Genomic DNA, 19,546 nt, shown 5'->3' with positions numbered 1-19,546 from the left:
AGTTTTGAGTGGCCTTGACACAGGCCGGGGCAAATTTTAAATTTGCTACTAAATGTGAAGTCAACCAAAAATTCATGAACGTCAGGCACTACTGAAGGGATGGTATGTACTATTGATATGCTTCGCTGTTGGTTTTTTTTTTTTTAATTTTTGTCACTGTTTATTGATCAATTTGGTTACTTGTTCTTCTTTTTCTTTGCAAGCAAATGGGTGCAATAAGATGAACTGTGGGCATAAAGCTCCAACAAAGCTCCTTTTAATTCGCGTTCCTCATTTCGCAAGCGCCTCTTATTTAGCCAGCGGCTATTATTTCGCTCTATGAGCAATAAATACCAAGAAAAATGTATGTAGATAGGCTATTGAAAGCTGAACCAGTTATGGATTTCAATATACAAAAGCACTGACAAAGACTGTTTACAGAAATATTAATATTTCACTGATATCAAAATTTAAACGATGTTTAAATGACACCGAATTGCATTCCAATTTTTTTTATTCTCAGGTTGAGATAGTTGTAAGCAACAAAATAATAATAATAATAATAATAATAATGATGATGATAATAATAACAATGATATGTTAAACAGAACACAAAACGAAGCAAAGAAACAAAAAGGGAACCAAAATAATCGACTAAGCTCAAAGAGAAAAGGAAAGATAAAAAACAAAAACAAAAACAAAAACAAAAAAGCAAAAATACAACAAAACAACCAATCAGATGAACACAGCTCAAAATAAAAATAAATTAAAAAAAAAAAAAAGGAAATAAAAATAATTTAATTATCCCCCTAAATATTGCGTTGGGCAACTTTTTATGTTGCTATTAGAAAGCATCTCGAGCCCTAACAAAGGAAAATAATTCTTGTATGTCCCAATGAAATTTACGTAAATCTTTTCGTTCTTACTCTTCAGTTCTAAATCGCTCTTGGGTTCAACTATGCGACAGAAGGACCTTCGATTGCTCCCTAATTTAACAACAGAAAAGAATACTGATTTTTACCTAAACCTGTCGATTGTACGAAGGTAAATTTCTCTTGATAATTATATTTCTTCAAAATCATTAAAAAATGGGCCTAACAGATGCAACCTCTGTGATTTACTGGTAAGTTACGACTCGTACAAAGATGACAACAGCTTCAAGCAAAGCCCCATATTGCCTTGCTCGCAGAAGCGGTACGAATCAGTTAGATGTTCCATTGTCATTTAAAATATTCGTGTTTAAAGAATAACTCCAGCTAAAAATAACGTGCCTTCATTCAACAAAGAGTAGAGAGTGTTTTGTTAAAGGATTACGTCATATTACTTGTTAAATACACTTAGTAAACTTTGTGACAGTTTAAAGCTCGGAGAAATTAAAATGAAAAAATTCTTGACCGCAAAGCAAATTTAAAAGGTTAGTTTGGTCATTTAAAGATAGCTCAATACTGCAGTTTCAGTTGAAAACGTGACAGTGTATCGAAGAGCTCATCTGGTAAGAGAAGCAACTGTAGAAAAAGCTTCAAGGATTGAGCATGTTCATGAGCAGCGAACGGAGCTTTAATAGCAATTGCGTCCTTTTTGTAGGTAGCATTGCCAATAAGCCCGTGACAAGCAGCTTTCCTGATCATGATACTGTGGAGTAAATACCCGTAATCCTTGCTGAAAAATTTACATGCGTTTACCCGCTTCCAACAAAGTTGATTTTTTAAAATTGCTTTCGCAATATTAGTGGCGGTACTGTTTACGTAAAACATCCATACTTATTTACAAAAAAAAATTGCCTTCTTGTACCCAAGTAATGAACAAATGTCTTCTCGTCCCCAGATAAGAATTAAACAACATTTTACAATAAATATTAAACATTTAAGATAAATTGTCACTCTCATACTATACCTCGCCTTTATACCTTTGGCCTTAATCCATTACATGTTTATCACGTATCCTTCAGTTGACTCTCGGGGCCGAGTGAGAGGGGCTGGAACGAGCATGAAAATTTTTCTTCCCATGACAGCGAGGTTTACTTAATCACGTCCTGATAATTTATGATACAAATGAAAAAGTCGATAAAAGTCATCCAGAACTCAAACACGTCATCTCAGCGCTTCCTTATGCTTTTTTTGTTTAGTTTTGTTTTTTGCCACTAAGAAAGGCACAGAAAAAAAGTCCCCCTTGCATTGAAAAAAATTCATCAAAAACCCAACAAAACATATTTAAAGTTTCTTTCAAATAGTTTATTAAAAAACTTTTAAAAGAAATAAAATAATTACTGTTGTATACCTCCTCGTTTCACATTAATGTGGAAACACATACTGCTATAATTTTTTGAGAAGCATCAGATTATGATGGTAATGATTAAAGGCATCTCAGAATGTTTTAATTTTGCAAAGACGCCAGACACTTTTGTCCAGTTGTTTTGAATGTGCTTTCCCCAAAAAATGTGTTCCTTTCATTGACAGGGAATGATCCTTTAAACAGAATCAATTTCACTAATTAGGAAATTGTCAATCAGAATACAATTTCGAATGTTTTTGTTATCGGTGAGGAAGTTTATCAGGTAAAATTTTGTAAGACTAACTTAACTACACCCAAGGGCCATATAGATGTTCGTTTGCTGCTTCCTCTAAGCAAAGCGAAATTGCAAAAGCTATATAGTTAACAGCCTAAAAAATAATACCTTGTGGAAGTTTATAGCTGAGTCAATATTGTGTGATCGAAAGTCTTACAACCCCACACACTGAATAAGCGAATAATTCAGGATAATTTTGTACCTGATTTTAAATTAGGATTGAAGGTGTTGTAGTGACATTGCAATGTTCTACCTAGTAAAATTATATCTTAAAAAGCTAAGTTTTTCGCGGGTTGACATAGTTATCGAAATTCTGGATCCACATGAGATCTAGACTGCTTTAGTCTGCTAGCAGTTTGAATCATGTTTTCTTTTTGATTCTTTACTTGAAACCATGCTCGGGATCAGAAGCTCTGTTTGGAATCTCCGTCACAGCCTTTTTAAGAAATAAAACCGGTTCGAAAATTCATTTTCTCAAAGTAAGAAGCAAACCACTTAAAAAAATAGGAAAAAAACTGTAAACAAGGTTTAAATGTGTGACAAACGCGTAAACGAACGCATTACTAGCTAGGTACACTGTATGCTCAGCACTTGCAATTCCTCTGGACGTTTGATAGCAGTGGCTGATAGAAGCATATGACATCAGCCTGTCAGTAGCAGTATATCTAATTTGAGCTAAGCCCCAATACTAGCTGGAAAGCAGACCCATCCAAGACATGACAAAACCTGCTCATGCGAAGGAACGTTTTTCTGAAAAAATTAAATACATTCGCTACTAAGATAATATACTTAAAAATATATTGCGTTCCTTGAAGATAGTATTTGCAGAGAAAGACGATCATCAAAACGTCCTCAACTGACTATTTATCACAACTTATCTCTTGGCTAACTCCTTTTCCTTAAAAAATAGCCATAAGAATGTCTTCAAAATTTGGTTTCCTGAAAAATGAAAGACAATTCGTCGTAAGAACACATTGTCGTCGTCATTACCGCTATCGTCATTAATATTATCGTTAGGTTGGTGTCACAGTTACTGATGGAGGCGATTTTGATTTAGTATACGTATCCTCTATCCTTCTCCATTTGTCTGTTTCTTTGTTTAATGCTCATGTTTCCATCAGTCAATTCTTCTACAAAGACTGAAAAATAGGACTGGACACTATAGATTTTGGCTTCTAAGGTTTGTGGAGATGAAATTCCCTTGACTTCTGATTTCACGCGAGGGGAAGAAGGCTGTTGTAACCGGACGCAACAAAATGAGACAATTAGACCCAAGAGAATGTCGTGATTTTCAAAATTTTCCAAAAGTTAAATCAAATGAAATAGTTGAATGAACAAAGCAGTGAGGTGAAACTCAAGAGGGATATCGTGAAATGTTCGAGTTTTTTTTCTAAAAAATTAGAGTCCTTAAACTTTTTATTCTGAAGAAGCTGATATTTTTAAGACAAAACGGAGGATATAGATAGATATATGTTATAAGTGAAGAAGCCTTTAACGAGAAAGACGGATGACAGATAGCACAAACGTTTGTCTCTAGGATACGGCAACAAAATGGTTCACTGCTGGCAAAATATCTGCACTTTTATCTAAAGCCAATAAAGCAACCTGATGTTTAGATGTTTTTCTTTATTTACCTCGTCTTTCTCTTTCTTGTTATCAGGCTCCTCATCCATTCCTTCAAAGGCCAAATTAATAGCACTCTGGGTGGGATCTTCATCTTTATGATCTGATTGGCCAAAGTCAGGTTTGGTTTCTTCGTCGTCTTCTCCTGAAGCCGGTTTGTCCGGTTTGTCGTCCTCTTCTTTTGCCGGCTCAGTTGGATTTTCGGCTGGCAGGGATTCAGTTTCGGTCTGCTTGGGAGATTCCCCTGGAGTAATCTAAAGAGCAGGAGACGCAGTGGGTCAACGGTCAACATGCTGAAGTCTGGATCGAGAGGTCCGGCTTCGAATCATAGCCGGGTCATTGTGTTATTTCCTTGAATAAGACACTTCACTCTAACAGTACCGCTCTCTACCAAAGCGTATAAATGGGTACAGGAAAAGTGTCAGAAAAGGCTAACGAAAAGCTCGGGGGGAACCTGCGATGTACTGGCACCCTATATCCAAGCGAAACTTGGATACAAACATGCTATAAAGCCCGAGATTAGCTCTTGCAACACGGATCTCTAGGTTCGAATGCAGCCTTTGCCCTACCTACCTATCGAAAGAGCTGGAAATAAACACCTGTAGCATGTGGTTCCAAACGAGTGTTACAAGACATTACCAATTTACATTAGTTGCGCAGGTTAACGAAATGTTACCTCTCTTGAGAACTTAAAACATCAAACCCTTTGAGCTGTTCGCAAATTTGGCCATTTACTTTTCACACATATTCTTTGATTGTTATAAGAGTGATATACCGACTCACCATAATAGTCACAGGAGAGGTAGAGGTGTCCTCCCTCTGTGTAACTCAGAATTTGGTGTTTTTAATCGTATACAACACGAAAGTTTGGAAGAAAGTATAAAGGAAGGAAATGTAACTGTATCCCCTAATTCGGTGAAATTATTAGAATCGTCGATATAAAAGATACCCGAAGTTACAGCGTAGACTATTGACTGGAAAGATCAAAAGGCGCAAGAGAGGCCCATCATGTGACTGGAGAAGAGGGCCATTTTGTAAGCATATATAACGTGCATTTTCGGTCCCTACCGCTTTTCTGACGAGCTCATCAGAGAGGAAGCTAATGAAGAATTTTTAAATAGATCTCGCAAAATCAAACTTCTAAAACATGTCAACAAGACGTCCAACTTGAAAACGTAAAACCGAATGAAACATAACAACCAAACATCAGACAACATTAAAAGCCACAACTACCTCAGGTGCATCTGGGGATTTGCTCTGCTCTTTTATGCCTCCTTCTGATGATTCGATTAACTCTACCTCTGGTGATGAGTTAATGGGCTGTCCCGACGGTTCGTCGGGTGATTTTATTGATTCCTCTTTTGTTTCCTCTGGTGGCTTGGTAGGCTCTTCTTGGGAATCATTGTTGCGCTCTGGATGGACCTGCGGTACCTCCACGGACGGCATGTCATCGGACGGCATGTCATCGGACGGCGCTAAAAACATTTTTTCAGCGGTAGGGAAATAAAAATCAGGAGTCAGCGTGCCAATTACTATAACATAGTGTCTCTTCAGAAAATAGTGTCAAGGGTTCCTGCAACGTTGTAGATAAATATAAGTTGTAAGTATGGTGATCAAAGTCGTTTGAACTCACCTCCATAAACTTTTTGACCACCTTCGTAATACGTGATCGCTGAAAAGAGTGGCGTTTTCTCCAGAGTTTGAGGTTCATTATGCACCACCACCTCTTCAGGCTCGTCATTTCCTTTTGAGTCTGCTTCTTGCTGAGCGGCCCTGTCACAACCCCCGCCTTCAGCTTCCTCTTTACAGGCTACCTCATTGCTGAAAACCATTTGTCCATCTTTTTTTGGACGACCTGCCTTTTTTATCTGCGTGCATCCGATCTGTTGAATTCGCAAAGTGATTTAAATACTTAGTTTTGAGTCCCACTGTCGTTAATACACAAACAATAGAAAGTTTCCCTGCCGCAACCTGAAATGGAAATTAAGTTATCAACAGATACACCTAGCTGTAACAAAGATGGACTCGATGCAGAAGGAGGGAGACATTCTTGCCCTCAATTCTGCTCTGACTGGGTTGCGGCCTCTTCCATGTACTACCATGAGAAGTCATCGGATGGAGTTTGCCGAGACGTGGAAAAGATATCATTCCCTTAAACAAACTGTTGCAAGCTTATTCATTCAGGTCTACTGACACATATCGAAGGAAATTTTTGTTAGTGATAACGCTTCCTAGATGTTTTTTTTAAGAAAGTATCGAAAATGAACGTTTTGAGGTGCCTCAAATAATCTTTGTTACAGACTCATACTTATGTCATAAACTTACCAGACACAAATACAGGATGCCTAAAAACGCAATCACAGCCAAACAAACCCCAATAGCAATACCGAGGTGTACTCTTTCCGTCATTCCTTCTTCCCTTTGAGGTTCACCTCCTATAATTAGCTCAACTTTGGTGACCTTAAAAGGGAAAGAAAGAAAAGGTGAAAGACAGTAAGCTTTTAACTACCTCTCTAGGGAATTGGTTTCTCTGTGGTCCCAGCATTCACGTCTTTATTTCTCGGATATAAATTCTCGTTCATCGTAGCAAATGGAGGATAGGAAGGATCACTTACTGTTTGTCCCAGAATTTGGTCAACGATTGACGTTTGGAATGCATTGTGCGACTGTTCATCGGTCGAGATGACGTTGGCAAGTTACACTGAGGAACAACAAGAAATTAAAGCACCAATAACTGATTTCGAAATCCCAGTCGATTATACAAAATCTGTTATTGGTGCTTTTGGCTGCCTACTGTTCTGTTCGTTGTTCCTCAGTGAAACCTGCCAACGTCATGATCGAATAATAAATACTTGTTCAATAAAGTCCAAACTTCAAATCGATGAACAAATACTGGGACAAACGATAATCCTACTTGCGTAGCTTGCGTAGTATCTTGCCACATTTCAGCGTAAGGCGTAACCACAGGACTTTATCACCAATATTCATTCAAGTAAACTTACTATTTGAGAGCTTACGATGATAAGGTAACCTGTTACGTACTTTCTCCCTGTAAATTTCTACCTATGACTCTTTGAGGCGTTAATTTCGCTTAGTTTTACTATTACAAGCCTTTAACAACCCATCCACAACAAGAAAACGTGTCTCTCTCTGAGCATCAAGTTTGACTGTCAATGTACACATACATGCAGCACTGTTTCATATACCTTTACAGCACCGCTCGAAAGTGAGTCGACATGCAGTTCCTATTGAAGTGATCCTTGATTATCAAGAATCGAGAGTAGAAGATCGCGTATATATAATCAAGTACCAAGTAGCTAATAAAATTTCGCATTATGTGCCTAAGCTCACATGTTCTGCCTCTTAAACCACTCACCTGCTTTATGAAAACGTCATGTAAAAGTACCATTAAGTGGTTTACCCAATAATCGTACAAAATTTTATAAGCCTTTCTTGTCAAGTTTGTGTTAGTTTCGTCTTGTGCCATTCTTACGGGATCCACTGTGCTGTTGTTAGTAATGTATAATTCTACAATGGCTTCTTCGTCATAAGACAACTTGACGTTGCAATTTTGATCTCTGTTGATTAGTATTATCCTATCCGTCGGGACGTGGTAATACTCTGTGTCTTTGTAGCCTTTGTACTCAAGAAGATGGTGAGAAAGACGCTCTTTAAACAGGGTAAGCAAAGGACATAAGTCTCCCCAAGTCCTTTTGAAGGTTACTGCCGTTATCATAGGGTACACGATCCGGGGAGGCATTGGTGTTCCTATTGGAATCAAGGAACTTTTTGAAGGTGGAGGATTGAATGAGCTTGAAGGTGACGAGTGCACTGAGTACACTGCTGCTGATCCTGCACTTGTTGCTGGCGTCATCATTGCTGTTGGTGTTTTGGTTGATGCTTTTGATGTAACTATTGGGGATGCTCTTGTACTGAGAGGAGACGCTGATAAGCTTTCTGGTGGTGATGCTTCTGTATTGAGAGGAGATGCTGATAAGCTTGTTGATGCTGATGCTTCTGTATTGCGAGGAGATGCTGAGAAACTTCCTGGTGATGTTGCTTCTGTATTGAGAAGAGATGCTGAGAAGCTTACTGATGCCGTTGCTATTGTAGTTAGAGGAGGTGAGGTTAAGCTTGTTGAAGCTGGTACCGTTGCAGTACCAAATGCAGATGAAGTTAATGAATTTTGCGGAGATGCAGTTGTGAATACCGCAATGGTTGTTGTGCCTGCAGGTATGAGAAAAAGATCATAAAGAGATAACATCATTAATATGATAATGAAAATGTAGATGAATAGGGGCAGACTTGTGTCTAAAACTTGCCTCAGTTTTCCGCTGAGGCATTTTCTACTTATCATTTTGAACTTTGTTATATTTCGCCTATCAGTTATTATTATAACAACTAGTTAGTTGTCATTTTAATCCCATACGAACCCTCCAAAAATACATAATGAATTCATATGAATGAGGATTATTGTTTATAACTTATAATATCGATGTTATCCATTATTTTACAATATATCGATTTGAGATCTTAAAGTAACGTCTCAGTTGACTCTTCAAAGGTTATCCAGGCAATCATTTCGGATACTGTAGCCCCAGAAAATGTGTTACATCCAACCCAGTCACATACCTAGGACAGGTGTCTGCATCAGAAATACTGAAAAGAGAAAGAAATGCACTCCAACGCTTTTCCAAGCATCCATCGTGGAATTCCCTCGCAAAGCCGACAAAATGAACCTGCGAGTAATAAAAAAATACAAAATATTAAATAGGCTTACTGCATAGTGGAAAGATAATGGAAAGATAATGGACAAATAAGTGAATGAATGAATGAAGGAATGAATAGACCTTAGTAGGATCGAACGTACGTAAGAACGTAAGAATGTAGATATCGACGAGCGTACGTAGGAAAGTTCGAACTGACGAACCTATAAACGGGAAGGCGTTCGAACCTACGAACGTTGGAGCGAACGAACGAACCCTTTTTCAATCATCCAAAGTTAGTTAGCCTGCAAGGGTTCGTCAGAATCTGGGGTAAATTCTCTTGTAGAGAATTTTATCAAAGGCAGGCACTTGCCCTCGGAAAAAGGCGAGTTTAGGCTCACGGGTTGCGAAGGATCCCTATCAGTACCACACTTTGCAGATTCAACCCACCTTGACATGATACGTTGCTTTGAGGTGTTTTTGTTCGAAGAAATGCAGTCAAAAATAGAAGTAAACATGGCAAGAAAAAAAATCAACAAAAAATAATGTTATTAATAATAATAAAAAAAACATTACAGCCTTTGAATGAAAAAAATTCAGATTGCAAGACATTTTCGAATTGATAAGTTCGTTAGTGTCGTCTTGTAACACCTTGACACATAATCACCGAATAAGCGAGGTCACGCCATTCCAGACAATTTCCGTAATGAAGAAGAAGTGCTAATGATGTACACGGCAGACACCAGAAATTCAGGATGAAAAGGCCAACGGTTTGTTCATGTTGTAGACTTGGAGTCCTCCGATTTAGATGATAAACTTTTGCATTTTGTTCACTGTTATCAGTGAGTTTTGGCAAGGTTTAAAATCATTCCTCCATTTGTAATGCCATATTTAGTCACTTTCCCATCTACATGTTGTTTTTCGTGTGATTCGTGGGGCTATCCATCGTTTGAAGGATGGCAGATTATTCATTGCCTGTGGGAATCATTTCGTACATTCAAGGAAATCTAAATTTTTCAATTCTTGGTGTTCTTTCTTGTTAAATACAATTTCAGAGTTAGAAGATCATTAATTAGTTATCAAAAATCAATATTCTCTTTTTATGCTGAACGTCTAGGCCCCTTGTTCGAAACTTTTCGCTAGTTCTCCTTCAGGTCAAACGTAATCGAAAACATTTAGTCAGACAACGTAAACTGTTTCTCAGCGGTGAAATATGGTAAATATTCCTTTGGTCAAGGGTCACGTCATAGAATGCCGAAGTTGGAAAAGCAACAAATATCAACTCCGAGTTAATTGATGTCTACTCTTGCCTAGAAAATGTTGTGATTACGTCAACGGACGAAGATGATCCTAAATTCAAAGAGAGAATTAATCAATATGATAGCGTGAATTATTTATAGACGTTTTTGAAAGTTGACAGCGTAATTCATTACGCACCATGCTAGGCAGCTATCAAGGACTTGCTAAATTACGCGAGTATTGTGCGAGAGGAGAAAACCATTCAAGTCGCCTTGACGCACCAGTATTAGTAGAAAAAAAAGAACGTTAAAAAGGGAAGCTCATACATAATGCAAATTCCATTAATAGCGTGATCACAGAGCAAATGCAGACTTCCCACATAGAAACCTGGTTGATTTCCTGTTACAACACCCAGTTGTTGATGTTAAAGCGTTTTGGACGAGTGAACATTTCGCTTTGTTTTCGTACGTGGGCTTGCGTCGGCGAACAAAAATCGCTTACTTGGTAAAAATGAACTGCACTAACTTGGTTTCACCTACCTTCTGTCTTCGCAGTAGATTCCAAGGACCTTTTTCTCGCAAACAATCACGGAATTTGCGGCACGGCGCCGTGTATCACGCGAACGTAAAAAGCTTTGGTTCCAGACCCCACTTAATAATCATGCGGAAACTCGATACGGCAACTTCGGAAATTGCTCCTATAATCCTTTCGTCACTGCACAAAGTTCACCTGGACGAAAGAGACATGAATTCAAAGAAAATCGCAGGAAAAATGTTCAAGTAAGCCGCTTTCCATACGCACGTCTTTGTAATTGAGGGAAGTTATTTTTATCTTGTTTTAATTATTTTAATGATGTCGTCACAGTAAAGGCATTTTTTTGAAGTTAGGATCACAAGTAACGCAACAACAGAAGGTTTGGCTGCAATATCCCCAGTTTGTCTATACATCTACATTTTAATCTTTATGGATGTCAACAAGCTGTGCTTGTTATTTATGAATCAACTATTGTGTTAAGAGTATTCAGATATTGAAGAGGATACGAGTGAACGTCATATTGCCTACGATACAGGATATAAAGGAAATATTAGCTCAATCGCCTCACCAGGACAGAAAAATTACTGAGACAGGCTCTTTGCTACTTTCCTCCGAAACTTACGGATAATTGGGACTAATTGTGACTAAATGCCTTTATCTTTAAAATTCATAGTAAAATAATAAAGAAAGTCTTCTCTTTAACGTCGACGATAGTTTCGTGACTCTTCGACACTGGGATAAATTAATTTGATCTGTTCTCTTCTGGATTTCCGGTAGATTATTTAGTACCGTGACGAATGCATCAAAGATCGAAAGTGGAACTTCTACCTGAAATTTGGTTGATTTTAATGCATCTCAGCGAGAAAAGAGTCTGAAAATATTTCTTTGAGATGTTTCCGGAAAAATCAACCAAATGGCACACTGATAGAACAACTTTGAGCGATTACATTTTTTGAATTCTTACAGTTGATGTCGAGCATTCTTAGATTAATTAAGCCGCCAACTAATATGAGAATCATATGACCTGCGTAACAAATTAAACGATACAACATGTGGAAAATACTCTGAAGACTTCATTTGAACACACCGAATTAAGCCAACGGAAAACTGTTATGCTACGGTTTTATACGGTTCCAATATAAAACCACTGTTTGATATTCATGTATTGCTTCGTTATTTAGAAACCGGATGTTTTCTTACATTGTAATCTTGAATGAAAGAATACTGTTTCAATCGGCATAGTTAGTTCTCTCGTGTTATTTTGTGTCATATTTTAAAGTCATACAAATAATTTTTTTTTCGTTTTAAAAAAAAGCCAGTTCCAGGCTCTCTGTCAGGGAAGAACGAGCGAGAAAGAGGGCGAGTGACAAACGTCGGAGGCGGTTGTCAGGAAAACGAACTTTTTAAATGACAACAGGATAATAAACGCAATTTCCTTAGCTACGGTGTCTAGTTTTAACATATTTGCATAATTTTTAAGTGGGGTTTCGTTCGCGTGATCTTGCGGCACCCTGTTCAGAGTTTGAAAAGTTATGGATTGAGATAAAATTGGCGGTTGGGTGTCACGCGATTTACGGTTACTTCGTTCCCAATCCTCAGTATAATTCTTGGCCCCCAGGACCCAGGAAGGGAATGCAGCCTTGTTAGTAGCCTGCAGTGAAGGCTTCTTATTAGGGTGAGCTAACACTATAAGTCCACGATCGTTTATCCGACTGGCCATGTTTGATTTGGAGTTCGAGTGGACGATGGGGGTAGGGGGCGGGGGAAGGATGATATATTCACTCTCCCACCGCACCCCTCTCCTCATTCTTGGCCGTCGACCGCCCCCTCGGTAAAGTACTGCTCATTATTTATCGCCTCAGGAGGGGGGGGGGGAGTGTCGGGGATTTTGGTTGTGTCACGATCAAAGTTATCTCTGATCCCTCAGCAGCCAGGAGCCAGTTAATTAATGGACTAAAGTTTTACATGCACTACAATTTATGGCCCCCTGGATCCCCATAGAGGTCATAATATTTTTTATGATCCACCTTTATTGGCAGCTAGTCGGTAATCAGCCTTCTATAGTACCCTCTCTTTACTCTGTTAGCAATGACTGATTTCCTCCCCCCCACCTCGTATCTCTTGAAAACCACGCGATTCCCCAAAATCAACCGACTTCGTTCCCCGCCCTCCGGTGATAAATGGGACTGGTCCCTCAACGGTAAATTATCGGTTAATTATTAACGATTAATTATAAATTAATGTTATCGGCCAATTATCCAATCCAGTCCGCCTTGCATTGTTCTCCAGTCCAGGGTTAATAGATCTAGAATTTCATGATTCTTTTAAGCACAACAAGCCTATTTCTTATAAAAAGTATTTCCTTTTTCATTTATTTATCTATCTGGATTTTAAGTTCGAACAAAGAAATTCAGTGTCAAAACACAGAGCGTGTTTCCCGTGCACATGACAGTTTCAAGCAGAAAGATAAAAATTTAGAGTATATTATGGATTTCATTGTAATTTGACCGCGGACAACGTCGATAATCAACACCACTGAATCATAACATATTAATCAATGTCAGTGCCTTTAATTTTTTATGTTCTTTTCTTCAAACTCAAAGATATCCTCCACTAATCTGTTTACATTGTACATCAGTTATGTCAGTAATTTCTGGTTCCATCACATCCTAAGTAACACGTATTAGTGCTTACAACAAAATATCGCTTGATCACGAGACCTGGCAAGTATTAGGCTATAGCTAGCAGTCGTTGAGTAACAGTTTTCTCATGGAAAACAGGATCCATTCCCTTCTCTCACAGCATAGGCGATTCCTATTTTATAAGCACAAAGAGCACGTGAGCAATAATTGGGCGGTAAATTTGAGATCCAACTACGTTATTATAGGGACAGTATATTGTACAAGGAGTAAAGGAGTTATGCAGCCAGTCAGTAAGTCAGTCTAGTTGTGGTATAGTCAGGAGCCAGTCAGTCAGTAAGTCGGTCGGTCAGTCGGTCTATTGGTGATGATCAGTCATTCATTTGGTCAGTCAGTCAATGACTCGGTCAGTCAGTAAGTGAAAGAGTCAGCAGGGTGGCAAGTCACACGGTTAGTCAGTTTGTCTGTCAGTAAGGGTGTTATTCAATGAGTTAATCGATGATTTAGCGTGTGAGTTAGTAAGTGAGTCAGTGAATTGATGAGTATGTTAGTCAGTCAGTCTGTCCGTCCGTTAGTTCGTAACTCGATCATCTTCTGTTTCCATAATTTCGTTTTACAAACTTTATTTTTCACGATATGGAAGTCCAGCTTTCAGGAAGGATACCTTAAATTCTGATTGACTATTTCAGATGACAAGTAAATAATCAAATGTGCCCTCAGGATTTCTTTTCAAGAGATGGCCACAAGCAGTGCATACAGTGAGGTTACAGCTTTACTTACGAATGAGTCATTGTCGTAGTGCCTGTGGTGCTGCACAGGATACCCGTCATAACCGACTTCTTCTTGCGGTGACGGATAATCGTCATGCTCGTAGTGTTCCCTGGGTGAACGATAGACCCTTGGCTGACCGTCTTCTTGTTCGTAATGTTCCCTGGGCGAGTAATGGACCGGTGACTGGCCGTCGTCTAGTTCCCTCATAAATATCTTAGGCTCGTGCAACTCTTCAATTGGGACGCCATGGTCAGGTGTCCATGCTTTTCGTCTCCCTTTTCGTTTAAATGACTAATCAGAAATAATAAAGGGGGTAAATTTCTAAGGAAATTATGGTGTTGCGTCGGAGGAAAGAGTACAACAGGGTAGTTTAGTATTTTCAACTGAGTTGATAACGTTAATTGGCCACTGTAAAGAGTATTAATACTCACGTTTCGAGCGTTAGCTCTTCGTCAGAGCAAATGAAGGGCTTACCCTCGAAACGCCAGCTTTGAAATTGTTTTACGGTGGCGAATTTACGTAATTCAGTTGATAATACCAAATTATCATATTCAGAAATAAGTTCAATTTATTGTTGTGCAATCCTTTGTTATTTATAAAAATGGTAGAAATACATAACGATTCGAAGTAACCGTACAAGATTTGCGAAAAAGGAAATGAAAAAGAACAAGAAGGGGAGAGAAGAAAATTTGGGAAAATCCAATCAAAACTCTCATTAGAACACGAACAGTGTCAAGTTTTCAAGTCAGAATCGCAACTCGTAATAACGTTTTACTTAGACATGGTTTGATGCTACTCTGGTTGAAAGATTTAATAAATGTAACAATTACAATTCAAGTTACAATTCATAGACCCAACATTTCGACACTCCTGTTTAGTGCCTTCATCAGGGGTGATTTAAACGCTGCATCAAGAGGTCCCTTTATACGCTCGCTAATTAGCTGCCTATTTTTTGACGAGGTGTAAATAGGCGTCAGGAAATAAGCCGCCATAATCACGATTTAAAGGAACGTGGGCGGAGTTGAAATGCCAAGCTTCCAAACAAAGGCGCTAGTGGTAACTGTCGTTGCATTTAGTGTTTCTAAATGCTAAGTAAAAATCACTCCTAGAACAGCTTAAATCAGGAAGCAGATTAAATTGCATACATCTGATACATACATACCACTAAGCAAGAAAGTAGAGCGATGCTGAATACGATTATCAGAGCAATAACAATAGCAATCCCTATTTTTCTGTTCTCGGACATCTGCTCCGGGATGTCAGGCTTGTCTTTTCCCATAAGTTCAACCTTGCTAACCTGTAATATTATTACAAAACAGGATGACTCAGTTAAGTGGAAGAGCTCTTGAGTTAAGTCAACATGATCCTTAGGATAATCAAGAAAAACGCGAGAAACTGCAAATGACTAAATAGAGAATAGGTTAATTTTTTGATCCGGTTGGTTTAGAAAAAAGAGGGATTTTTTTTGTCTATTAGTCGCAAGGCCATTTAGAAAAAAACTAGTCCTTATAAGTCATGGTTAACTTGCTGAAAGCGGAAGTAATGCGTGACAGGGAAAGATATTAAATCATATCTCATTTCGCCAGTTCCACCACCTTCTATACACACCCATTAGATGTTCTCTACTACTAGTAACGAGCTTCAAGCAAAATATGGCAAGGAAGTCTGTGATCACATGTGACGATAGCAACCTTTTTTCTGCGGCCTTTTAAACCCGATGGATCGTAATCTAAGTATAAATTACCTCTCCAAGAAAGACAGGGTCCAGCAAATGCATTTTGTCGTTCTTCCAATAGTCATAAAGTGTCTTGTAAGCAAGAATCGTACGATTCCTATCCACGTCTGAATAACTAAGATCTTTTTCACTCTTTGAGATGAAAAAGTACAGTATAGCCTTTTCAGTGCTTCTGCTACCACTGCAGTAGGTTTCCTCGTTCATGAAACGAATACTTTTTTCACTGACTTTTCGCAGCTTGAGTCCTTTAAATTCGTAAAGTTCACCAGAAAGTTTTTTTGCAAAAATTGGGAGAAGATCACATAGTCGTGTCCATAACATTTCCCATGTCACCTGGATAAAAATACTGGGATCTTCTTCCGCCGAAAAACACTCTGCAGAAAAAAGGAGGAAATTAAGAGGATGTTATGACAATAACACTTGCATCATCAGTTAACCACCACCAACAACAGCAACGACTGACGGAAACGGTTTGTTATCATGTTGCGTGACAAATAGGGCGTGGTGATTTTGACATAAATGTAAGCTGAACCAATAGATAAGAATCGACAAAGACCGGAAATTCCTGTGTGACCAAATTTAACACTATAGATAATATAAGAATAGGATCTAGTAGAATTACGTGTGAGACAGAGTTGTACTTGATGTGATCGAATAGTGCCTTTGAGAATGAAATACTGCTAAAACATTTTGTGAATTTTAGAGATCACTTAAGGAAAGGGGACGTTCTCCAAAGAACAATAACAGCAGCTCTAGCAACGAAATCATCATTTCTGTACATGACTCTAACAATAGTTTTGACCTAATTGCGGCTGTTTCGTTCCCTGATACGACATAAACAAATGAAAATAAACAAAGGAAAAAAAATATGTGGAAATAGAGAAACACAATTGTAAATAATAAAGTTCGTTAACATACCGAAGATGCCGATAAATACCAGGAGCAGTAATGCAGGTCTCATCGTAAACCTGTTTATTAAAAAAAAATCGATTCACTGATAAGAAAATATAATTTACCGGAAACTTAGTATACCCTTGTCCAGTTTTAGGAAACGGTATAAGTGATGGATCTAGGCGGCGGACCCAGGGATTCCGGAACCTCCTTCCCATCAGATCAGACGTATGTTTTTCAGCTACTTGGCTATCACCAAAAATTCTTGCAACGACAGGATCGCATGCTTTAACACAGTATGAAGTATTTAACATCAATTTCTAGCAGTATTTCTCAGCTTGTTCAGGCTTAAGCGTGACAAAAATTGTTTTTTGATAATTGAAAATTCCCCGATCCGCTCCGTTTGGCATTTATGTTGCTGCCAACTCTCAGCCAAATGTAGTCACCGACTGTCAATGAAATTGTGGAGAAACAGAACAATGCAAACTGCTCATATATGACCACTTGTTTGTAAATAATATTTGAGGTAGCATAGCGTAAGGATTGAAAAAAAAAAAAAATAATAATTCCGATCAATAATTTGGATATGACCTCGAGATTCCTATCGGTAGTTGATAAGGACGAGGCCTGAATCTTATCACCCATAGAAATCGAAAGCGAATGATCTAATTAGAGGGTTTTAAATATAATGTACTAGTAGTTCAAAATTTTTAAAACAACAAGACAGGCTCCTGTTTTTGTTTTATTTTGCTTACAACCACACACAATGTGGTTATATCCATCATGTTATAGCTATCGAGTTGCGAAGCCAATCAGATTGCAGAATTTATTAGAAAATAGAAGGGGTTTCTATCAGTGGATGATAGATGTTTAGATTGGTTTAAAATAATCAAAACAATTACTCTAACACAGATTTGCGTGATCACGAGTTTGTCGGCCTCTATAGAAGTAAAGCACAGTAATATTCAAAGTTTTTTCCCGACTTATGACCTTCGCACGAAAAAATTCATTTGGCTGGTTGCGTTGCATAAGGTGAAATGGGGCGGGCATAATTACAGAAGTAAACACCGCGTGACGGTTTTCTCTCTCACGTGCGGTGACGCCAGACAGCTGAGAGGAAGTCCAATTATTTCAAGAATGTTGGATATCTATTCCATAAGCTTGCTTTCTTTCTAATAAGATAAGCTGAATTTCAGTAAAAATTGATCCAAATTCTTCTCTAATTACTTTCTACCACAAAAGTTCATCGGAGCGCAAGAATCTATTTCAAAATATCTCTACGATATCCTCGGTTCCCATTCAATGAATTGAATTTAGTGTTTTGTTTCTCGTTGGCTGGGCAGTTCGTTGACCTCGAAATTATAAGCTTAGAGATCCAACAGATTTAGAATCTAATCATAACAAGTAAAAGTGCTTTAAACAGCTCACGGAGGAGATATATAGAGCCAATAGAGGCGTAATTAAGCTTAACACAAAATTGTCTCGTAGAATACATTCGATGACAAGCGCACTCGCAATTTGCTGAGGGGACGCACAGCTCGTGCAAGACCACCGCAGCTTGAGTCAACGTCAACTGACCTTGCCTCTTAGACGTTGGCGGCGATTCCTTTGATTTGTTTCTAGAATTATAAAGGTGCTGCTTATCAACTCAATAGAGATCCTGAGCTTGCTAAAGTCGCGTAGGAAAGAGCATAACATTACCTTTGTTTGTGTAAGCCACTCGCGTAGTCACTGTTTGCGAGAAATCGGTATGCTTGGGATGAAATAAGCAACAGAAAAAGTCTTCTGAACTCTCGACCCGACGCGCAACACTAAACGTGCTAGGAATTAAGTGATTTGACAGGCATGTCAGAAAAGTAAACATCGATATTGATTTTTTTAATCCTTGGTTATGGCCTGCAAGTTTGGCATTGTCCCACATGAATGCGAAGTTAAACAGTAGGTGTGTTCAGCAATGTCATTTTGCTAATTTAATCAAGTTAAACATGTGATCCACTGATTTGTTGAACACAGGCGTAATCAGATCGTTCTTCGACGGGTTATCTCTCTTCCAAGTAAATGCTCGAAATAAAGCGAAAACAAAGCTGAACTGTGCTAATTTGATCGGTCTTGAATGGCAATATCTCTATCTGCTCACCATAAAGAAGAATTCAAGTTATCCTTGACATCGTTCTTGGAGTAGTACGCGTATTGAAATAAAACATGTGAAACGTGTGCTCACAATAGTTTGAGTGTTACTAAGTTAGGGTTTTAGAGGCTGAGCTCAAATTACATTCTGAAAGCTGTTTATGTAAAAAAAACACCAATAAAGACCGCAAATACGCAGTGGACATTGCGTATAAAAGCTGATAAAGACGATACCTCCTTTTTTTGTATGTTTTTTTATGGCGGCTCGGTAAGGTAATTACATTCTGAAAGCTGTTTATACAACAAGCAACTAATAAAGACCGCAAATACGCAGTGGACGGGAAAACCCGCAAACCACACTCCTCATTGTCGCTGCTGTTGTAACGATGTTAAAGTCACGTAATTTAAATAAGAAAGAACTGGATTCTTAGCAAGTTACAGGTTTTGTTGCCTTGCTGGATCCGGACCTTGAAATATGTAGGAGTGTAGTATAACCTTTCCTTACAGCGGGTACCCAAAACCAATTAGTTCAAGGCATGCTGATCCATTCCTGACCAACTCCGTATCGAACTTCGAACCAGCCACACCCCCCACTCCCCCGTCATTTTGAAAACGAGAGGTGTGTATTAGCATGTAAGGGTAGGGTGTGTGTGTGTGAGAGAGAGTGGAGGGGGGAGGGCAAGTCGAAAATTGTCTTGATTACATCGGAAAGGGGGAGGCGTAAGTAAAAAAAAAA

At 38.5% G+C, this 19,546-nt stretch overlaps 2 protein-coding genes across 5 annotated transcripts; both read right to left on the bottom strand.

The window, feature by feature from the left end:
• Nucleotides 1-2,188: 2,188 nt before the first annotated feature.
• LOC131785260 (uncharacterized) lies at nt 2,189-10,927 on the bottom strand. 2 transcript variants are annotated; one of them, XM_066165491.1, is made up of 9 exons: nt 10,653-10,927; nt 9,325-9,341; nt 8,801-8,907; nt 7,545-8,395; nt 6,494-6,628; nt 5,802-6,051; nt 5,402-5,643; nt 4,180-4,422; nt 2,189-3,484 (listed from the first exon to the last, which is right to left on the bottom strand). In XM_066165491.1, exons 2-9 carry the CDS (start codon nt 9,330-9,332, stop codon nt 3,470-3,472), a joined length of 1,851 nt encoding a protein of 616 aa, XP_066021588.1. In that variant the 5' UTR covers nt 9,333-9,341; nt 10,653-10,927; the 3' UTR covers nt 2,189-3,469. The 2 variants fall into 2 exon arrangements, with proteins under 2 accessions (XP_066021588.1, XP_058958096.2); XM_059102113.2 differs by lacking the exon at nt 9,325-9,341.
• A 2,270-nt stretch (nt 10,928-13,197) lies between these two features.
• Nucleotides 13,198-18,907, bottom strand: LOC131785249 (uncharacterized). 3 transcript variants are annotated; one of them, XM_059102102.2, is made up of 6 exons: nt 18,821-18,907; nt 16,711-16,760; nt 15,802-16,166; nt 15,220-15,354; nt 14,067-14,348; nt 13,198-13,461 (listed from the first exon to the last, which is right to left on the bottom strand). In XM_059102102.2, the coding sequence occupies exons 2-6, from the start codon at nt 16,751-16,753 to the stop codon at nt 13,444-13,446; spliced, it is 843 nt and encodes a 280-aa protein (XP_058958085.2). In that variant the 5' UTR covers nt 16,754-16,760; nt 18,821-18,907; the 3' UTR covers nt 13,198-13,443. The 3 variants fall into 3 exon arrangements, with proteins under 3 accessions (XP_058958085.2, XP_058958084.2, XP_066021652.1); XM_059102101.2 differs by lacking the exon at nt 18,821-18,907 and adding an exon at nt 18,385-18,528; XM_066165555.1 differs by lacking the exon at nt 18,821-18,907 and adding an exon at nt 18,262-18,336.
• Nucleotides 18,908-19,546: the final 639 nt, after the last annotated feature.

This window comes from Pocillopora verrucosa, chromosome 4 (genome assembly GCF_036669915.1).
Source record: "Pocillopora verrucosa isolate sample1 chromosome 4, ASM3666991v2, whole genome shotgun sequence".
Classification (NCBI taxonomy): domain Eukaryota; kingdom Metazoa; phylum Cnidaria; class Anthozoa; order Scleractinia; family Pocilloporidae; genus Pocillopora; species Pocillopora verrucosa.
The sequence above is the reverse complement of the archived record's forward strand: the minus strand, read 5'-3'. Positions and strand labels throughout refer to the sequence as shown.

What these genes read in the sequence shown, in the direction of transcription:
- LOC131785260 (XM_066165491.1), bottom strand. An exon ending in GATGCAGACACCTGTCCTAG is followed by an intron (nt 8,396 to 8,800) that starts GTATGTGACTGG and finishes TCATACCTGCAG; the next exon opens with GCACAACAACCATTGCGGTA. An exon ending in GCATCCTGTATTTGTGTCTG is followed by an intron (nt 6,052 to 6,493) that starts GTAAGTTTATGA and finishes CGAATTCAACAG; the next exon opens with ATCGGATGCACGCAGATAAA.
- LOC131785249 (XM_059102102.2), bottom strand. Translation starts at nt 16,753, where the DNA reads ATGAGACCTGCATTACTGCTCCTGGTATTTATCGGCATCTTCG. An exon ending in ACCCTGTCTTTCTTGGAGAG is followed by an intron (nt 15,355 to 15,801) that starts GTAATTTATACT and finishes ATAATATTACAG; the next exon opens with GTTAGCAAGGTTGAACTTAT. An exon ending in CTCTACTTTCTTGCTTAGTG is followed by an intron (nt 14,349 to 15,219) that starts GTATGTATGTAT and finishes ATTTCTGATTAG; the next exon opens with TCATTTAAACGAAAAGGGAG.